Source organism: Falco biarmicus, chromosome 6 (genome assembly GCF_023638135.1).
Source record: "Falco biarmicus isolate bFalBia1 chromosome 6, bFalBia1.pri, whole genome shotgun sequence".
Taxonomy (NCBI): domain Eukaryota; kingdom Metazoa; phylum Chordata; class Aves; order Falconiformes; family Falconidae; genus Falco; species Falco biarmicus.
In genome coordinates this window covers 61,104,808-61,126,411 of record NC_079293.1, presented here as the reverse complement: position 1 = coordinate 61,126,411, position 21,604 = coordinate 61,104,808, and the positions used below count along the sequence as shown (strand labels likewise).

At 42.3% G+C, this 21,604-nt stretch overlaps 1 protein-coding gene across 2 annotated transcripts in view; it reads right to left on the bottom strand.

Annotated features, from left to right (window-relative positions):
• Positions 1-19,888, bottom strand: part of MCM9 (minichromosome maintenance 9 homologous recombination repair factor) — a 51,255-nt gene extending 31,367 nt beyond the window's left edge. Inside the window, exons 1-7 of one of the 2 annotated variants that reach the window (XM_056343651.1) lie at positions 19,772-19,888; positions 18,422-18,803; positions 14,215-14,531; positions 12,138-12,219; positions 10,446-10,646; positions 7,893-8,018; positions 6,514-6,633 (exon numbers count right to left, since the gene is read on the bottom strand). In XM_056343651.1, coding sequence (XP_056199626.1) covers positions 6,514-6,633; positions 7,893-8,018; positions 10,446-10,646; positions 12,138-12,219; positions 14,215-14,531; positions 18,422-18,731 — 1,156 coding nt within the window. In that variant the 5' untranslated portion in view covers positions 18,732-18,803; positions 19,772-19,888. Of the gene's footprint in view, positions 1-6,513; positions 6,634-7,892; positions 8,019-10,445; positions 10,647-12,137; positions 12,220-14,214; positions 14,532-18,421; positions 18,972-19,771 lie in introns of those variants that run through there. The other variant, XM_056343650.1, reaches the window with a different exon arrangement.
• Between the last annotated feature and the right edge of the window lie 1,716 nt (positions 19,889-21,604).

Sequence of the window (21,604 nt, the reverse complement as noted above, 5' to 3'; positions counted from 1 at the left end):
AAGTCTGTCTTGAGCTAAGGCTACCATTGTATGTTTTCAAAGCCTTGCACCTTTTGAAGATTCAAATGAAAACGTGGTCAAGTACAAACTGTAACCAGAATCCATCCATCAGCAGCATGAAGGCTTCTTAGAAGCATATACCACAGTGATGGAAGCAAACTGTGTTACTGCTATTGCAGAATTAACTACAAAATGCAGTTGGCAAAACCAGATGACCCAGCAAACCAATTAATGTAGAGAAATCAGAAAGTGATGATCTATTGATCTGTTTAGGAGGAAAAAAGTCAACTGTGGAAGTAAACTCGGGTGCAGTAAACTTCAGGCTAGACCAGATGGCATGATGCTGCAGTAGAATTTGGCACTGCCTTGCCTGATACACCCAGCGCATCCTAGATGTAGCTGACCCATCAATGATGGGAAAAAGAATAACCCTACTGTGCTTGGTGAAAACTGGAGAAGAACAACCATACCTTATGAGAGTGTCTCATGATCTTTGCAAGAGAAATGGTCTTCCTGTGCTTTTTGAGAGACTGGATGCCTCTCAGGTCTACAGCTTTGTCCAGATCTTAGCAGTCCATACACACTATCTTCTGAATATCCCATTTCCTGACACATTCTAGAGAAACGGAATTTGAGAAATCAAATTCCAGTACTCCAGAGACTTCAGGATTCAGGCAACATCACAGCACAAACTTAGTGGTATTGTAAGGTACAGAGCACGTAAGGCATCTCTGTAACGACCTGTCCCTCATCTTTGAAAGTTTTGAAACAGCAGGGCCGTACACATGACATACAGACAGCTAGTGCAGACAGCACAGCATTACAGTTTCAAGGTTGAAGATGAGTTCACATTCCCACAAACCTCCACTTACAGAGACCACCAGATGCAAGGGAATTCTACAGAGTCTGTTGACAGCACTGGTGATGCATCTCACCGTATTTTTACCTCAGATCAACTCAATCCCATTAGAAGATTATCATAACGCTTATCGGAGGCTATTCATGTACAAAGTAGTAAATGGACCACAGCAGGTAATGGATGAAAAACAGGGGTGGGATTTTTTTTATATCCAGCTTGAAAAAAACTTGTCCTGTCATCTTACAGTCATTGTGATTTATTCATGCATCACCTTCAGTCTGAATTGCTATCACACTCTTTAAGTTTGAAGGGGGCAAAAAGGCTCTAGCTCCATCATAATAGAAGCTGGTGAAATTTAACCTTTCCAATGGCTCTACAAAGCTCCATTGAAAAAGCCAACCCCTAGTACCAATCTTCAGGATGGCAGCAACTCAAAACTGCTACAATAATCACAGTAACTTGGTTTGTAGCTCACCAGACAATCTGTATTCTCAAAATGTGAGTGACAAAGTCACAAAAACAAATCTGATTATCTGACAGTCCGTTGTTTTCTTTGTAGTGCTTCAACTGCTAATTTTCTGGAAGTCAGCTCAGACTAGAGGCTAGCTACTTGCAGCTGGACAAATATTGTCCACTGCCATCTGAAAATGGTGGTAAGGAAAAAAATGGGGAAAAACCCCCAAAACACCTTATGCACGTACACTCCTGGTAAATCCTCATTTACCAGAGACAGAAAATGGGCAAAGTTAACTAAACCTTGTGGCTTCTGCCTGGGATGTGGCAGGAGATCCTCCATACACAAACTTGCTTAACTACCCTACCCCTTAACCATAGCACAGTGGTCTGCAATCTTGCAGATTTTCTTTTTTTTTTTTTTTTTTTCCCCCAGAGCCACCTAAGTTTGGTCCAGAGATGATGGGGTTGTTACTGTTGCTAGCTGGAGCCCAGCTCAGTACCAACAGGGAAGATGCAAAAAAAGTGACGTAAGGACTGACAGTGCGTGGGGGACTATTCATGCTAGGCCTTCCCATTTGTGTTTATGTTTCCAGTTGAAGTTCTGCTTCTTAAGAGGTGGTCTTACAGTGTGTGATATGAAAGCTGGGACGCAGAAAGGAGGTGGAGGGATTTTTGCTTGATTTTTGGTCTAGGCAAAGAAGAATGTCTAAGGAAGAAGAGCCAGCTGCAGTCACTATGGAGGCTTTGCTAAAGACAAACCCCAGGTTTCTATCTGGAACTTGGAAAGCAAAGGCCCTTTCAGGAGAGGATGGAGAGCGGATACATTTCAACATCTCCAGCTTTTGGTAATGCTGGTTTGGAGGCGTGGCTGGGTACTCATTGTCCATGGCATGAGGGATGTGACTGGCCGTCCTGCAGACAGAGGAAATCGGAGGAAGGTGGTGTGTGTGCTGCAGAAAGGCTACACCAGATGTAAGAGAACAGCTACATGTTAACAGCAGTGTTAAGAACTGGGTGAAGTGTCAGGAACTTTTAAGGAGTTCTTGCGTCTCCCTCCAAAACACCCCTGGACCATGAGATCCTGAGGCCTACTTTTCAACATAAGGAGGTCTGCCAGTTTGTCCTGTCTCACTAGAAAGGTGTGGCAGACACTGACACAAACTGGGAAGAAGCAGGGGCTTTATGGTATGGTAAAGGGAATCCTGAAGACTTATGATATCTGTCCAAAAATCAACTGCTTGAAATGCCTGTCATTTCAACAGCAGGTTGAAAAGCATGACAAAGGCCTGCCTGGATATATTATCCCAGAAACCTCCAGCCAACATGACAAAGATGTTGCTCCTGCAGTACTTCCTGCCCATCCTAACTACGAGTCTTCAGATACAGATGTACGAACAGACCAGAATTTCTGAGTACAGATAATCTACTTGGCTACATCGTCTTTTGCATGCAAGTAGGCAAGGTAAGCTCTATCTTAGGACAATGCCATCTTGGAGCAGCATTATTGAGAGGAAATTCAGGGAATCTAAGGATCTGCAAGAGAGGAGACATTGTTACAGATGTGGCATATCTCTGACAACATTTGATGACAGCTTCAAAATTCATTCCTACAAGAAGTCTAGCAGACTTGAGGCCTGGCTGTTTAAGGAACAGCCAATGTTCCTTGAAATACTCTGCAAAGTATTTTCAAGGTACATGCTGATAGAAAATACTTCATGTACAATTATGACCATTCAGGAAAACAATAAAGAATCCAGTGCTAAAAGTGAAGATCCAGGAAGAGTGGCCTAAAGGCTGCATCTCTATTAATAACTATCAGGGCTGGGGTACGGATCCACGGTGGAAAAGCATTCCCTGGCACTGCCTTGGCCTGTATCAACTAGGGAATGCCCAGGGACAGTTTGGGGATCTGCAGACAGGGAAAAATGTCTCTAGCTTCAGTGTCCTCGATACCTAAGGATACTGACATCTGAAACCGTGTACTCTATTCATAACCATAGCTGGATGGCTCATGTCAGCCACATTGAATTGGTTTCTAATGGATCAGAAGAGGGACAACTGTTAGCACCTGAAGCCTGCCTAGCAGGGAAAGGCTTACTATGAAAAAGAAAAATGCTGGTTTCCCCTTGAATTACTTGCCTTCAATGAAAAGAAAAAAAAATATAGTAGCAAACTGCTGTTGGCATGATACAGACAATGTTAGATATCACAAAATGTCAGCAAAAAGGCAGTACTCTCAAGGCTCTGTAAAGGCTGTAAGAGGAGAGGCCAGAATGCTGCATTTCATACAGCTCAGGAAGGCATATTGTACAGAACTGGAAAGCTGGAGAAACAGCTGATAGTCTCCCAGATTTTTAGACAAGCTGTTCTAAACACAGTTCACAGAATTCTTGTAAGCAGTCCATCTGTGGAGGGACACAACACCAAACAAAACTTTGCAGAAATGTGAACAGCCATATATGCACCAGGAAGCAGCAGAATGACTGTGGCCCAGATGCCCACGAGCTCCAGACCTGCCAGCAGCAGGCATGTTCCTATGGAGTTGAACATACCACTCCATTGATTGCTGCAGACCTCAAGCTTCAGGGATAAATAAAATATTTTCTTGCTAGTGATTATCTCATCCAAATATGCACAAGCAGCACTATGGCTCTGGGGACTGCAAAACAGTTGGTTAAACTCAGAGTAAGGTGGGAACCCACAGAAAGATTTTGTTTAAACCTCAGTAAGTCCCTACCTTTCTGGAAAATTATGTATCGATTTCTAAAAACTAAAGGTACCTGAATGAGTCCCTGTGATTCTCAGATGAGAGGCTAGCTGGGGAGAATGAACTAGGCCTTTAAAAAAAACCTAAATACTGTAGACGGAACCAGACAGTGGGACAGATGGTTCCCCATCTTTTATTTACAAATCAGAAAGTCCTATAGCAGTCAAATAATGATCTAATATGCTGTCCTGGTACAAATAAATGCTTGTACAGAAAACCAGGGAAAACTGGTATGATAGACAATTTTGGAAGCTGAATTCTAATTCTGCAGTTGATAAATAGCTTGTGTCCTAAAACAATACCGGATGGGTAAGGGTGCAGGACAAGTTAATGCACAAAATCTTATGAAAGGTCGGTTATGTATCGGCAGTTTTCTCTAAAAAAGGAATCCATATGTAAGTCAGCTTTTAGCACTTCTCCAGGGTTTACCAAATCTCAGGTGCATCTCTTGGCCTGTGTGGACTGTAATCCCAGAGCCAGCAATTAAACTGCAATCCAGACTAATTTTTATATAAAGGAAAGAACTAGCTGAAAGTGGAACTTATGGATTTAGTCGCTCTACACTGGAGGGAAAAATGTGCATGAGGACTCTCCTCTAATGAGAAAGCAGAAACTGGTAATTTGAAGTGTGCAGTTATGACAAGGGAAGTAAAACAATTAAATAGTTCTCTAAACTCATCATCTGGAGCTTCTGCAGAAAGAACAAGTTGACCACATCAATGTTAGGTACAGTTACAAACATAAACGTAAATAAGACACTCCTTACACAGGGAAGGCAAAGAAAAAAAACCCTACATCCAGACCCCTGGGCTAGAAATGAATGCTTTAGCCCAGCAGTTGTAGCCATGGAAAGGCTCCCTGAGATTAAACTAGGGGTAGTAAGATACCTTGCTAAGAACTCAAGTTTCACTTGTGATAAGGGTCCTAAAGAATTTCAAGGTGGAAATTTGGTGCACCTGCTGTCAGATTTGGGGAGGGAGGCAGGTGCTGGGAGAGGGAGGGTTTTTTAAAAATATAAGGAATATTTAAGTGAAATGTAGATGATATAAAGACCCAAGACAATCCTTTCACAAAATGAAACTCCACCTCCACACATCATTACAGCTGATTGTATGGCGCACATACCACAGTAAGCTTGTAAACTGTAATACTGGTTTTCAGGGAAATGTCTCTGAACCTAGCTATCATGGCTGAGCTGGTATGGAAAATGAAGCACAGGACAGAGGCATGGTGGAGAAGGCAAGAGCAACATCAGAAGCTAAGAGCAGCTGACACAGGGAGATTACTACTGACAAAAATGGGCGAAGTCACATTGAAATGCATGGCAAAATTTCCCTCCAGGTCACTGTCAGTCCCCTAGCAAAACTTAAATTATCCAGCCTCTTCTCAGTTCTTAACACAGAACAAAAGGCAGATAAAAGGTTGTGCTGAGCCAAAATGTTCTCTGGCTTCTCTCCAGACCTATTTGTCAACAGTTTGAATGGAAACGAGAAGCATATGTGTTTTATAACAAGCTCCCTGCACACAAATATATGTTCAACATCACATTCCACTTCCACAGCTATGGAAGACCCAGTATACACATGTACACACAGCTATGGAACTAGGAAGGATTTATTCTCTGATTTTCCCATGTATAAATAATGCTGTTTCCCAGACATAAAATGAAAAGCAGCACTATATGAGAAACGTTAAGTTACTCAAGCTAGCTGAGACAGTGGTGTTTGTCCCTAATTATTTTGTGATTTTGAATGTACTAGTAATATAGTCACTTGCTCAAATAAAGTCATTTGCAGAGGTAATCTGACCCTGCACATTGTCCCCAGAAGAGTTTGTAAAGATACCTGGCATTCAGAACTGTCTGGGACATACTTAAATTTAACAACAACAAAAAAAAAAAGAAAAAAAAAAGAAAAAGCTTGCTCTCTGAAACCATCTTGAAACCATCTTTATGAGTCAGAAATAATTCCTCAGCACAAGGGTGAACTTCCAGAAAGTAAGCAGAAATCAAACTGGCACCCAGCCAAAACATCTAAAAGAACAGAAGAGAGTATCTGTTCAGAAGAAACCAAATGATGTTAGCCCATCACAGTGTGAGCTCTGGAAAGATGTCAGATTTGTCATAGCTGGGAAGAACACTAAAAATACAAGTCCAGACTTTCCTCTGCTAGCAAAGCAGTGAGAAGTGCCTCTGGATGAGGCTTGTAAGGTTCCCTATTAAGAGCTCATCACACTGCTCCACCGATGCAGAAGAAGGGGCAGGACCGCCCTTCTGCAGAGAATCATGTCAGGCCTTACAGGCCTCCACAGCAGTTCTTTGCTTGCACTGTGCTCATACAGCCTGAGCACATATGTTCATAAATGTAGACAGCCTCTATATAAACATACTTGAATGAAAAAAGTAAAGTGCTCCAGCTGAAGCAGCACATACCTGCACTTGTAGATCCAATTCCTGCAGTAAGCACAGAGCGTGGCATAATCTTTACTGCATACTTGAGAAACTGAGATTTCCCCGTACCTGGGTCTCCAACCAACAAAAGATGTGATTCACCTTGAGGCAGAATGTTGATGTAGGAGTAGACGGTTCATATACAGAGAAAGATATACACAAAATGCTCAGAATTAAATACTTATTATTCACCTAACATTTAGCACTACATATATATTACAATATATAATTCTGTTTAAGACTGCAGTATTTATTGTGATAAATACATTGTTTAATAAAAGCATCTAGTCATATTGCTGCACCCAAACCAAATATTTACAATGAAATATTTTAAAAGTATTTGCAGATATTCAACATACTTCCTGTAACATGAGTTCTTACGTTTTACTCATTTTTCAGACTCAACTCACTGTTGAACACGAAACAAAAGCATACCAGGTTTTAGTTATCATACCACTCTTCAGTCAGTTAAATTACGCAAAAAAGACTAATGAAATCAGCAACTTCTTTTTCTTAACTAATTCTGTTACATTGTTAACAGTTACACAATTTAGTAATTTCTAAACAATGAAATTACCTAAGTAAATAATTTGTCTAGTACAATCTCAGTGAAGTGCTCTACAATTATTTCATTGTTTTCTACAAAATATTAATGCAACTTCAACTATAGAGTCTGCAACTTTATTTAGCTGCTGGAGCATGAAGAAAATCCTGTATTTGTATATAGAGACATACTATTTTAAAATTATTATGACCTACATAGATTATGACCTGCGTACCACCTGGCACATGGCATATTTGCCATCTAATAACAACAGAAGGAGAATCAGCAGGCAGATAACTTACAGTAACAGAACTAAGTGAGATGTGCTGACAATCACAGATGGAAAAGTCTGGCATAAGGAAGTAAAATGAATCCTTTAATTTTTCCTTTCAATGTACTATAGTGATCCACATGAAGGAAACATTAATATTCTATCCTTTGATGCCAAATACTGCTGGGAATATTCTACTAGAAATCACTTCAAAACACCACTTATATAATAAAAAGGGAATTTATGTTTTATCTAAAACAACTGCCTTTAATATTCTACCTAATGGAATCCTGAATGCCTGCTTTTACTGGGTTTTATTTGGGAAAAATTAAAACAAAAAAAGGAAGTCTAGACACCCATTTTATTTGTCTGAGATTCTAGAAGAATACTTAGCATTAATAAAAAATTGCTCTTTTTCAAGAAAATGGGATGATTAAGTTGCCAAAACTTTACTGGTTTGATTTTGGAGGGGGAAGGGATGTAGGTGAAGACAGGAATGGTAACAACTGTTAGAAAGAATGTGATACTATTAGAAACAATACTAACCTCTGATTCGAGTTCCAGAAGCATCAGTCCTCTGCACACCACCAGCAAGCACCATGGCTACAGCCAACTTCACCAGGTACAATCCAAAAACTTGAGGACATAAGCTAGACAAAATTTCATTCCTCCCTAGAACAGGAGCAAAAAATGGCACTCAGCACTGCCCTAAGAGTAAAACTTCATTTCCCCTGGACTCCTATGTACACTGACAAACAATTGTCCTATGTTCACAGTCCTATGTACACTCACAAATAATTTGGGTCTGCTTCCTGAATGACAGGACCAAGTCAGGGAGGATTTTTTTTTTTATTTAATTATTTTATTTTTTAAATGAGACCCAAAATAGTTGTTTGATCCAAACTTCCTTCATTATAAAGAAGTTAAGTCTTCCATGGTCACAAGCAACAAAGCCAATCCTGTTGCAATTTAAGGAATGTATGGTCTGGATATGACAAAAAAAGGCACTAACAAAATGCCATCACACAAACTCTTTCGTTTCACAAATACAGGTGTAAAGGCTATGAAGAATACAACTTAAAAGTTTCCAGACTTCAAAATACCCTCTTAAAAACTGGTGTATTGTACATTTAAGAAAACTAAGAAAAATTCTAACACTACGTATTTTGCCCTAAATCTGTGTGTGTACCCAGAGCACAGCTTATTTTCTCATCACTATCATGAATCTCCTTTGCCTTTGACCCTTCTGTGTCAAAGGTTCTTCGCCTCCTCCCTACCATAGTCTCTTTTCAGCAACAGTATTTCAATCTGCTATGATAATGCTGTCATCTTGGAAGATGTGTAACATAATTAATTCTGTTATTTGAGATACTGACACTAATAGCACATAGGTTTAATTCATACATTACTCCCATTGCTAGAGAATAAAACAGAGTGACTAATTTTGAGTTCTTAATGTCATGTTTTAAATTTAGATGCAAGTTCATGGTACTGGAAAAATATGTAGGCACCTAACAGATGACTTGAGGCATATATGTCTCTTGTGGAGGTCTTCTGAAGGAATTAACACGTCTTTGTCCAAAACTGAAATTTTAAAAACTTTGGTCAGCCATAGCTTAATGCAAGATTTAACTCCACAGTTGCCTCTGTCTGACTTCAGATTCATTTGACTTGTCAGTGTTGAGCAGCTCAGCAGTTCTGCTTCTTCCTAGATAGTATCCAGAACAAATAAAGTCACCTGTAAGTTCTCTCAGAGGCCTACCATGGCAGAATTTCTCAGGACACCAAATACCCAGCATAAGGAATTGACTGACTTAAAATGCAGTAGTAACTATCATTATCTATTGAAAAAGACTAAATGTATACACATCCTGTTGTGAAATGGCCTACACCTTAGACCCCTTAGCCAAATTTGATCTCTGCCCTCAATTTCAACTCAAATTCAGATGAACAGCCTGAAACAGTCATCTTGGGCAGTCACAGTGCTGCTTCTAATTCCCACCTCAATTTTCTTGTAGCCACTTCCTATTAATTTATTTATTCTCAATGGGTAATAATGCATAAAACCACATCGTTTTCTGCAGGCTTACAAAAATTGTTCTGAGAATGAAAGATTAAATGGGACCTTCAAAGAGGTTTCTGAATTACTTTCTGAACAGTTCTAACCAGGGTGGTAAGAAATTTTCTCAATCCAAACAGCAGGAGGCTAGCCGTTAAATTGCTTCCCAGGAAATGCAGTTCTGAAGAATCTTTGTCATTGACAATATCTGCAATTTCTTATATGAGTGCACTAATTTTTAAGCTGACATGGGGAACACTCCCACCTGCTTGTCTTTCAAAAAGAAAGACCAAGCCCTTTTCGGGGTTCTAAAAGCCTGAGACAGCTCAGTGACAGAGATCCTAAAGAGTCCATTGAGCTTCCACGCGGTTCTGGAGAAGGCACTCATTATGTAGAGGGACACAGTTCCAGACACAACTCCTGCTAATTCCTAGGTGGTTGACTGCAGACCATGGCAAGTTTAAGAGCCAATGGACTAAACACTCTGGCTCTTCTGGAAGCCACTGTGAATTGGGAGATTCTCTCCATAATTGATAGGAGGCTCCACAGCACCTAAGTCAAGGGTGTAGGCATCCAAGAGTCAGGTTAAAGATGAGATGCGCTAAGCTCTGTGGTAGAGATTCACAGCTTAATTTGGCATGCAGAGATAGTGAGTTAGATCTCTCGCCCCAGAGTCAACAGCTATGTAGACTAAAAGCAATCTTTTGCACACTATTTCTTCTAAGAGGTATGCTTCTTCTTTCTTGATTATAAAACACTTTTCTTTTTCCCCATGATACTCACATTATTTCTCATTTCTTGTTAATAAATGTTCCACAAAACACTTGACTAGAAAGCTCAAAAGAAGGAAGATCAATGCAGTACATTTGGTACTTTTTTTCCCAGTGAAGTAAATAGTGAAGTAAAAATTCCATACTCCTGTACTGTAAAAAAAATGGATGAATGGATGGTGGGATAGGGTAATGGGGGAAAAATGCGTTCAGTCCTCATTTTGTTTTTATCCGATCATGTGTCCTACTTAAAAACTTTCAACTACTAACCTGCTAAGGGATCATTCCTATGTCTTTCCCAGAAGTCTTCAAATTCCTTGCGGACTTCTTCATCAATTACAACTCCTGATAGCTGCTCATTGTTTACTCTAACATAGTTGGCTTTCAAAACAAGCTCCAAGTCACAGCGTGCACCCTCGTGGAAAGGCTTCCACCTCTGCATTACAACTCCATACACTGTGATGTCATCTCCTAGAGTTAATAACAAAAATTAGTAAAATAACATCTGACTTGAGGTAGCAGACATGTCAGTCAGCTGTAATGCATAATAATGCAATTGAGAGCCTGTGTTACAGTTAATAAGGTTAAAAACTCCAACAACAAAAATCAAATCTCCTGCAGTTACTGGAAGTCTAAAACAAACATTGGATAGATTGCTTATATCTATGGCAGGTAGTTGCTATGTCTTTCTACTTCTGCTTTAAGGTAGGTGAATTCTTCAAAGGTATCCCTCTGCTTCTTTCCTCTTTTAGACATGAGGAGTTAATGGTAAACTGTAGAAGCTCTTCTTTCAATTAGATTTATGTACTGGTTTTGGCTAAGGTAGAGTTAATTTTCTTCATAGTATCTAGTATGAGGCTGTGTTTTGGATTTGTGATGAAAACAGTGCTGATAACACAGGGATGTTTTAGCTATTGCTGAGCGGTGCTTGCACTGAGCCGAGGCCTCTTTTGCTTCTCACCCCACCCCACCAGCGAGGAGGCTGGGGGTGCACAAGTAGTTGGGAGGGGAAAGAGCTCGGACAGCTGACCCCAACTGACCAACTTGCATATAAAGCTGGGGGAAGAAGGCAAGGGGGCACATTCAGAGTGATGGCATTTGTCTTCCCAAGTAACCATTACACATGACAAAGCCCTGCTTTCCTGGAGATGGCTGAACACCTGCTTGCTGGTGGGAAGCAGTGAATGAATTTCTTGTTTTGCTTTGCTTGGTTGCATGGCTTTTGCTTTACCTTTATCTCAACCCATGAGTTTTCTCATTTTAACTCTTCCAGTTCTCTCCTCCATCCCATCAGGCAAGAATGAGCGAGTGGCTGTGTGGGACTTAGTTGCCAGCTGGGGTTAAACCATGACAACTTATTATATAAAAAATTCAGTCAAAACTTATTTGACTTCTGGTAACTTTTGATATGGATTCCAGAATCACTCATTAACATTCTGGCCATAGTGTTTTTCTGAGAAACTATGAACCAGAAATTAATTTCCTGTGGGGATGTGCCTATGTGGGGATTTTTAGTCCATTCTTTATACATATTCCTGCCAGTTCGCTTCATTTTTGAATGCCAAGTAGCCTTTTCCTGCAGCACTCCTTAGACAGGACGTCAGGTTACCTAGCTCTCCAAACCTACAAAGGTGCACCACACGATAGCGTGGACCAATTTTCTCAAGAGATTTGATGTTCCCACACTAACTAGATTTAAGATACTTTCTGTATGTCACAACATATTAATTATTGAAACTGATCTGTCAAACAGTCAAGATGTAACATTGGGATGTATGACACTTTCCAGAATAGTCTTCGACTGCCATTCTAATGTCCAAGCCGAAACAACAACATGACAGATAAACATATCCCATTCAACAAGCCCTCAGCACTGACAGCCTACTTGGCAAAGGTTCATCTCAAATGGAAAAATAAAAATACTTCTGGTACAAACGTATGTGATACATGCTGTATCCTCACCAGACTTGCAACTGTCAACTAAATCATCTTCCAGAACAACCACCATGCAACGAGGGATGCTTCCAACAGACAGTCTTTGAACCTAGGAGACAGGAAGGAAAAACACTTCTTAAGAACAGAAGCACCTTTCAAATACCATTTTATAGCTGCTCTGGCTTAAGGACCTATATTCTTTTCCTGGAACTGAGGTCAGTCCTTGCTTTTTCTCACAAAACTTACACAGTAAGCATGCCACTGCTGCCATGAATTTAATAATGGAAGTTTAATGATCATATTAATGGAAATGGGACTGGGTATTAAATTAGCTGAAGGTGCTCAATCCTAGGAGGTGCTGAGTGATTTCAACATCTTGCTGAAGAAAGCTCACTGAAAGGGGTCACTTGAAAGAGCTGTCTGTTTGGGGTTTTTTTTAATAATTTGAGATATTTTTTGATACTTCTTCAATATGCAAAGTTTACTTTGGGTACTGAAGCATGCCCGTGGGTTAGATAGCCCTTCAGTGAAGTATACACTGAAAGATTATTCTCTATATTTTTCTGGTATTTAACCATAATTTGACAGGTTGAGATATAAGTTTACGCCTAGGTGTCAAGGATTAAATCAACAACAGGAAAAAATAAATCCCACACAAACAGAGAAATGTATATTGACAAATATGCCAGTAACTCCTGTAATTCTTTTTATTTTCTCTGGGGCAAAGTCTATGCAATCTTGTCAGTCTATTTCCAACCAGCAACCTTTCCATTTACACTTAAAGCTTGCAGTAATTTTTAGAATATTCACTGCACAAGAATAACAATCAGAAGTACCTTTTCATTCTGCAGCACAGGTCATACATGCTAGAATTCTAGATTTATTCACGATCTAATGCCTTGGAAGGTCAATTCACCCTTGTGTATTATCTAAATGGCCACATGCAGTTCACATCATTGTCAGTACTGGTGGCACATACATAGTTACTTGCAGAGCTCAGTATGAAACATAAGTGAAATTCATTCCAGGTTTAACTTTACCGTGCTTAATAAGCCCATGCTGCTGAAAATCCTTCCTATCATAGAGATCTGTGTGTCACACAACAGAACAAAAAAATGTTACAGAAACCATGTCAGAAACTATCATGATATAATGTGAACATGGGGCTTATTTCCTAGAAACAGTTTTATTCCCTTACTTTTTTGCTGTTCTGAACTTTTAAGAGCTTAATTTCTGTTTTCACACATCTTGCCTGTAGATTGGCACCACTATCCTCTTAATTTATAAAATCAAAACCCTGAAACAACTGAAGATGTCTTAGAAAATATTTATGAAAAAGACGGTGAACATATATATATAAGCACAGAAGTATTGCCTGCAATATACCCTACTTATTCTCAATTTTCGTACAATGTAGATTTTCCTGTGTCAGTTTTGTCTCAGTTATGTGCTACTGCAAAAAGATGCCCAATTGTTTCTTAGTCCTCTAGCTTAGCTGTACTTCCACCAAGGGCCACCTTCAGAAAAATAAGGAACACATATTCAGTAACTGTCAAATTCAATATTGGCTGAACGGAACAGACAACTGCAGACACCATGTATTGACCATACTGCACCGCTACAGCTGGCCTTGGCCACCACTGGGCTAGCTTTAATCCTCAAAAGCAGTGTTGAGTATCAGCATCACATACAGTAGGCACTTAGCAAAACAAGGCACACTGCTGTTGTAAGGCTTCAACACGGAGATTTCATCTATGCACTGAGCCAGAGTGTTCTGTACGATATTGAATGGAGTTACCTAATAATAGAAGTCTAGTCAACATATGCCTGAATTTTTAACTCTTTGACCGGAGATCTCTGACGAAAATGCTGTATGGCTTCTTTTAGTCTTCTCAGGTATTTGTTTTAAACAACAGTAGAATCTGTAAAACTTTTCAACTTAGCTTGTAAAACTTACCAATACAAATGGGATAAACTTAACTGTGATATAAGCGTGAACAGTCTCACTAAAATTAGCAGTTACCTTATTTCAGCAAGAAATTAAGCTGGGACATCTATACCTTAATACCTTCCCCATTTTCTCCATCTTTTTTTTTGTTTTTACCTGTTCCTGAATTTTGATTTCTTGATAGTCTCTGCAGCAGGTAGGAGAAGAGCTAGTTCCAGAGAGACATGTGAACTTGGTTGAGTTGCAGCCCTCTTCGTTAAGACAGGCTGATGGACGACAGAATGAGTAGTACTGTTCAAAGTCAGCCTGGACGACAAACACGTGCTTGCACTTATTGCAGATATAACTCCGTTCAAACTCCAAAACTTTCACCAAACTGGTACGTATGACAGTCCCAGTAACAGACAAAAAGTGACCCACATCCCTGGTTTTAGGAATGTGCTCTCGAGTCAGCTCTGGGCAAACAGGCAAACCTGTTAAACAAAAATATGTGCAGCATAAGGCTATGTGTATAAAACATGGACATACAATGTAGTTAAACAGAAAGACTAGAAAAAATACCAGGCGTATTAACAGTAGCCATTGTTATTACTGTTTCATAAATGTGATTCAACAATCCATCTGTTGTGCCATAAATCTCATTCACTGGCCTCAGATAGTGAAAATCATCAGATGCTGAGCACTAACAGAAAACGTTGCCATTTTACTTTCCTACTCCTGTCAAGGGCTGAATAGTCATGAACAGTTTCCATTTGTGGAAACAGATCCCAAAGTTCTCAGATCTAGTTATTAATTTAAATTCTTTTTTCGCTAATGCCATTTATTCTACAACTGATTTGTCTGGATTACAATATTTTACTTATGCTACTTAATTGTGGTTCAATGTTATTCCCACAGTTAAACAAACGTAACTCCTAATCTTGTGTCAATTCTCAAGTCTAAGCAAATTTAAAATTCATAGCCTGTGAGCATTTGACCTTAAATCCACATGGCACGCCAGTAAACCTCAAGCACAAGGAAGATGGTATAAAAAGAATATAAAGGGGTTATGAACACAACCACAGCAAATTCACTTGCACATTCAAGTGAATAATGAAAGCACACTTTCCACTTTCTCTTCTTGAATTTCACCTCAATGGCCAGTTCTGAGGTGTACTGATCCTGCTCCGCTGTTCACCCACATAGCCATCATTTAGCACCACAGCAGCTGAAATCCTCAGGAAGGCTAATCTACCTTAACAGCCTACAAAGTCTTTATAAAAATAAATGGTCTCTGAAATGCACACCTGAGGACAGCACCAAAATAATGCCTCTTCAGTAGTTAGCGTATGAACTACAAGATACTAATAATTATCAATTTAAAAGAAATTACCTGCTTTCAAAATAATTTCTTAGCTTTACTTCCAAAATAGAGCTAGAAAACAGATATGTAAAATAATAAATCTGCTGGAAAATGATGTTTCTAAGGGGACCAAAACTGACTGTGCATTTAGGTCAAATCTTCTTAGTAGCTTTGGCTGCTAAAAAAAAAAAGACATCATATATTTATTTCAGTGTCTTCAAATCAAATGCTTCATTTCAGACATACTGAAACATTCTATTTTGGCCCTTTTAAGCAAAGGGTTTGATCTTTTGCTTAAAGAAAGTATTTTTAAATGTTAAGCTAATTTTAAAAGCTGAAAGAAAAAAGTAAAGTAGAAAGGAATCAAATAATCTGGAAAAGTAATAAATTGTTATGCAGAACTACAAACAATTTTTTCTGATTGGCTGTAATGAAACTGTTTACATATTCTACCAAACCTGTTGAAAATTCTTTTTCTCCCACAGGTTTGCATTTCTATTCAGCTCCGGCCAAAAAAACCAGATAAAATCCATTACTTTTCCAACTGTTCTGGCATCTTTTTTTCCCAGCTCAGTATCGGTGCAACTCAACAACCTTTGCAAAATACATCTTACACTAGAGAGAGCTGCAGCACTGTTGTCAGGATGTATGATATGATCATCTCTGTGAATACTGAAGAGACAAGAGTCTGGATGGAGGAAAAAGCACCTTCATTCTGATTATATTAGACCGCTTGACAAACTAACTATCTGCCTCTTTGAATCAGCTTCACTCTATTAGTAACAGTGTGTAAAACTCTACTATTAGAAGCAGCTCAGCCATCAGAAACAGACACAGTGGTGCTCAGGCTAAATGGTAAGGAAGGAAAAATGTTTTAATGAATTTGTTGCAAAAGGATAAGTTATACAATCAAATTCCTACAATGCTAAAATTCAGATAAAGTACTTCATCTTTTACTTTCTTCAGTGAACCCAGGGTAATCATCCATTATTAAACACTGCACGTTCTCAATTCCTGAATCCTTTGAACTCCTAGATGCCCTGTCTGTATGGGTATGAGTGTGCTAAGATTGCATTCTTATACCTATCATAGGCAAAAACTCTTGTTCCTCACTTCAGTCCAAGTCTGGCATGCAGATCCCCTTGGCGCCGTGCCAGGTAGTCACCTGCCGCTCCCACCAAGAAAAGTGCACCACCTTCTCTGCATTCCCATTTGATGTGAGAATGGGAAGTGACACTCCGAGGTGAGAATCCTGAAGGTAATCAGAACCCCGCATCCACTTAAAAGGTAACATTATCATTGGAAAATTTGGGTGGAAAAAAGCCTACAGATCATTTAGCTCATTGCTTTTTTCCTTCAGCAGCCAGCCTTTTGGTTGTACAGGACATAAACCAAACTACATGGGCAGATGTTCTTTTGATCCAGCTGGACCACACCAGGATAACCACCCCTTGTTCTTCATCAGTTTCCCTCCAGTTCAATGATGGACTGATTTGTGAGTCTGCTGCCTACTTCCATCAATGATCAGTCAGACTTGCTTTTATCAGTTATTAAAACTATGTGATCAAACATGGCTAATTTTGCCTGAAGTTGATGAAAGAATATTCAGACAAAACATCACTGTGAGAGGAATGGTCAGCTCCAGCAACAGGCTGATAATAGGAGCAGGAATGTCTTAAAGACACCACCATTCATGCAGCGACCATCTGCCCCTTGCTGTACTCCAAATACTTCCCTGTAGCTTATGAAATAATCATACTTGGAGAAAAAATAACTCTGTTTTCATACTGAAGGCCTGAATGATGCAAATGCATCCTAGAACACTAGGGGGAAAGTTTAAAATCACTCCTTCTTTTATAGGTACAGGGAAATGCTCAACATTTCAAATTTTATTACAGCACTGAGGCCATCCTTTTACATCACATACTCAGCAGTTGTGTACAAGCTCCTTAACACCTGAATAGACAGCAAGCCTTTTTCTTTTTTTTTTTTTTTTTTTCCCTACAAACCTTGAGAGAATAGCATTATGAGAGCCACAGGCTAATTATATTTCTGAGGTACGTCTTTTAATGACAATATTCTTAATGAAACTTACTTACTGGGACAAAACACAGGCCTATTCAAGAACTATGATTCTTCCAAGTTCAAGCTGCCAAAAGCCTGAATGATCATATAGCACTCCAGCATGGGGCAGGGGAGAAAAACAGAGGTCACCAGTTCCTGGATTTGCAGACTATTGCTCCAACTAGTTACAATCAGAAATGATCAGAAGGGACCGTGTCACCACTGATCCAGTTCCCTACAACAGGCAAAACAGGCTTTTTAACCCCTAAACTTGCACTCCACACCTACCACACCTCCAAGCTACTAAAAACTTCCTAATAATAAGGAACAATGGCCTAACAACTTGCAGTGAAAAAAGGACAAACCTCTCTATTAACTATCATGCCTTCCAACAGTTCATTCCATTTTTTAAAAAAATACTTTTATAAAAATTAGTTAAGCATAACATTTGACAATTTCAGATGAAGTTGTTACAAGATAAAATTTAGATTTTGCCTCTTCTAGGACATGGCTGGAACAAGACCATGAGTTAACTGACACAGCAAGAAGAAAGTCAACCTGCAAGGAAATCTAGAAACTATGTATCTTACTCTAAAACTTTTTTTTTTTCTTTAGACCCTCTGGCTAGAAGAGAAATAACACGAGAGCTGCTGCTGATTTGAGGAGTCTTTTTGCTTGGGTGTAAGTCCTGATCCAGCAACTAATGCCAACTATTGCACAATCACTGTCAGGGATGGCCACAGCTTTTTTTTCCAGGTTGGTCTACACAATTCCGTTTTCTGTTCTGTTTAATAAACACTAGCCATCTGCTACCAGTTCAAACACTAAAAATGCAAGAATTGAACCTGCTCCTTCCCATGATGCCCCAGTAGTTTGTTGCAGAGGGAAGAAATGCGGCAGTGCTGACTGGGAGATGTCTGCAGGGCGCCTGGCTGCCACCCCCACCCCGCCACTCACCTGAGACCCTGGCGTGGAGGTTCTGCTTCATGCTGAGCTGCGGGAGGGCCGTGGCAGCCTGCAGCGCTGCCAGGGCAGCCCGGCGCAGTGCGCTGTCGAAAATGGGGAGGACCTCACTGGGGAAGGCATTGAAATACTCCCCGATCTCCATGTTGGTCTCAAAGAGTGTCAAGGCGTCGACGACAACGGCATAGTGTGCCTCGCTGTCGGCCTCCCTCAGGATGCCCAGGATGTCATCCCTGTGGTGCTCCAGCACATAGGACTCAAACACCTGTCCGATGAGGTTCACCTGATCCGTGCTCAGCACCATGTTGTGTCTATGTGCAGGCAGGTGAGGTAAAGGGGTTGGTTACAGCATGAGGTTTTCCGGTACTGCACACGCCTGTCAGAAAACTTATTTTTCACTCAGGAAAGCCCATGGCAGAGCCAGGCAACGCGTAGGGCGGGGCTGGCGAGGGCGCGGCAAATGGACTTGGGCCACGGCACCAGGTTACAAGACGCCCCGGCCTGCCGGCCGCCCGGCGGGATGGCGGCCCCGCGCTCCCGCCGCCTGTCGCGGACGTCTCCCGCCAACCAACCGCCCGGCCCCGCCAGCCAATCAGCCCCGCCCCGTCTCCTGTCAGCCAGTCAGCCAGTCCCGCCCCGTCTCCTGTCAGCCAGTCAGCCAGTCCCGCCCCGCCTCCCGCCAGCCAATCAGCCCCGCCCCGTCTCCCGTCAGCCAGTCAGCCAGCCCCGCCCCACCCCGCCTCGCCTCCCGCCAGCCAGTCAGCCAGCCCCGCCCCGCCTCCCGCCAGCCAATCAGCCCCGCCCCGCCTCCCGCCAGCCAATCAGCCCCGCCCCGCCTCCCATCAGTCACTCAGTCACTGAGCCGTGTCCCGGTGCCGCGCTGCTCACGCCGCCCGGGCAGGCAGGGTGGCAGGGAGCGGGCGGGGCTTCTCTCCATCCTCCGTAAAGGCCAGAAAGTGGAAGTTTTGGCGGGGGATGAGGGGAGGCAGCAGCAGTTGGTCCCGCCTCACGCCACCCTAGGCGGCGGCAAGCGCGGAGCTCTCCGCAGCGCGGAGACGGGCCTCCCGCCGCCGCTGGCACGGCAAGTTTTGAACGCGGGCGGGCGCGGCGCTGCGCGGCGAGACGGGGGTGGCCCGGGCCGGCAACGCGGTGCCTCGGCCGCCAGCCAGCGGGGAGCTGCCCCAGGCGAGTCCTGTACCGCTTCGCTTCCGGGCAGCTGGGGCTGCGGGTGCGCTTCCAGCGCCCGCTCCGCAGGCCCCGCCGGAGCGTGTGTGCGGGGCCACCCCCGTACCCGCCGGGCGGAGGCGGGCAGCGTTCCGCGGCCGCCTCGCTCTCCCTCGGTACCTGCAGCCGGGCCGCCGCCGCAGCTCCCTCACCCGGCAGGAGAAGCCATCCCGTCCCTGCCCCCTCCGCGCCGCCCCGGGCCCGGCGGCTCCCGAGCGGGGCGGGGAGCGGCCGGGGAGCCGTCAGCCCGCGGGCTCGGGCCCGGGCGGGGGTTGAGGGTGGCGCTGCCGTCGGGCGCCTCAGCGGCGGTGTGGGGCCGCAGGGCCGCCGCGGCTGCCGGAGGGCCGCTCCTCCCAGGCGCAGCTGGGGGCGGCGGGCCCGGCTCCCTGCGGGGAGAGGGGGGCGCGCCCTGGGTGCCCGGCTGCGCTGCCTCGGGAACAGAAGATACACCGACGAGTTCTTGGTTCAAGGGTGCTGCACGCTGTTTGCCTAAATGTTACTGTGTCCCCGTGTACAACACGGGAGGATTGCAAGTGGAGGGCGGGGGTTTTCATACAGCCAGAAAATAGGGCTTGCGGGAGGCTCTAAAGCAGGGCTCCTCAAACTACGGCCCGCGGGCTGGATACGGCCCCCCAGGGTCCTCAATCCGGCCCCCGGTATTTACAGACCCCCCCGCCCCCGCCCCCCCCCCCCCCCCCCCCCCCCGCCCCGGGGTTGGGGGGGAAACCAAGCAGCCGCAGATGGCTGCCTGCCACTGCATCCGCGCGCCGGCCCCCTGGTTAAAAAGCTTGAGGACCCCAACCTAAAGCTTTCACTTTTCCCCAGATTTATAGTGTGTTGAATAGTTTTGTTTCTGTAGTTCTTTTCTCTGAGCGTGTATTGCAGCCCAGTGACATGCTTTAACTATTTGAAATATTTTCTCGTTTAAACAGTTAATTCTGTTTCAAAATTGATTTCCAGCATAAGGAGTGAAACTAGATCCCAGTTTCTCCAGCAGTACACCTGTGTCTTTCCTCTTTACAGTGTGTTTGTGCTCTTCCAACAAGCGCTGTGCCTGTGTGTGGAATTCTGCCCCATTGAGTTCAGTGTAAGCAGACTGTCTTCTAAATTACTACATCTATTTTCTCAGTATCACTGATAATGTATTTTAATATCTTTTTCATCTATCTCTTCAAGTCCTGTGATATCCCAGAGAATAACTTAATGTCCACTTAAGTGTTGAAGGATCTTAAGACTTATCTACTGAGCTTGTCGTTCTGAGGACCCCCCACTGCTGGCTTGTATTAATGATGAATTATTGATATGCAATCAGATAAAAAAATCACTGCCTATGTAAGATCTTAACCAAAAAGTATACCATACTATCACCAAGGTATCAGAACTGTGCCAATAGTTGTATTATACAAAGATATCGGAAGAAATGTACAAAATTTTGGAGTTGTTGGAGGGGAAAATCAATGCAGAAAAATATCCTTTAGATCCCTTATTTTCAAGTTATGATGTATGGTTTCAGTATGTAAAGAAACTGCCTTACCTGTCTTAATTAAACTAAGTTAATTAAACTTGAATGCCTAATGTATTTTTCCCAATAATTTTTAAATATGTGATCTTAATGAATAAGAAAGCTACAGCAGTTACTTCACAGCAGTTCACTATATTAACTCTCTTTTCATCCATGAGTTGATCGCAGGAACGTTCGGCCAGCAGAGAAGGGAAGAGTCTTGAACTGTTTGGGCAAAAATCTTGGGTGGAATGGAACTGCTGGTGCTTTAAATCGCAAATCACATTTCTCTGAATTGCTACTCCACAAGCTATTAGAAGAGGATTCCAGCATATGACTCTTGTCTGGTAAATCAGTGGGTAGAACTTCAGTTCTCTGTCCTGCATTGTTTGCAAATACAAGCTTTTTGTAGTATTTGTAGATGTTGCTTAAATTATCACCTGAAGGAAACA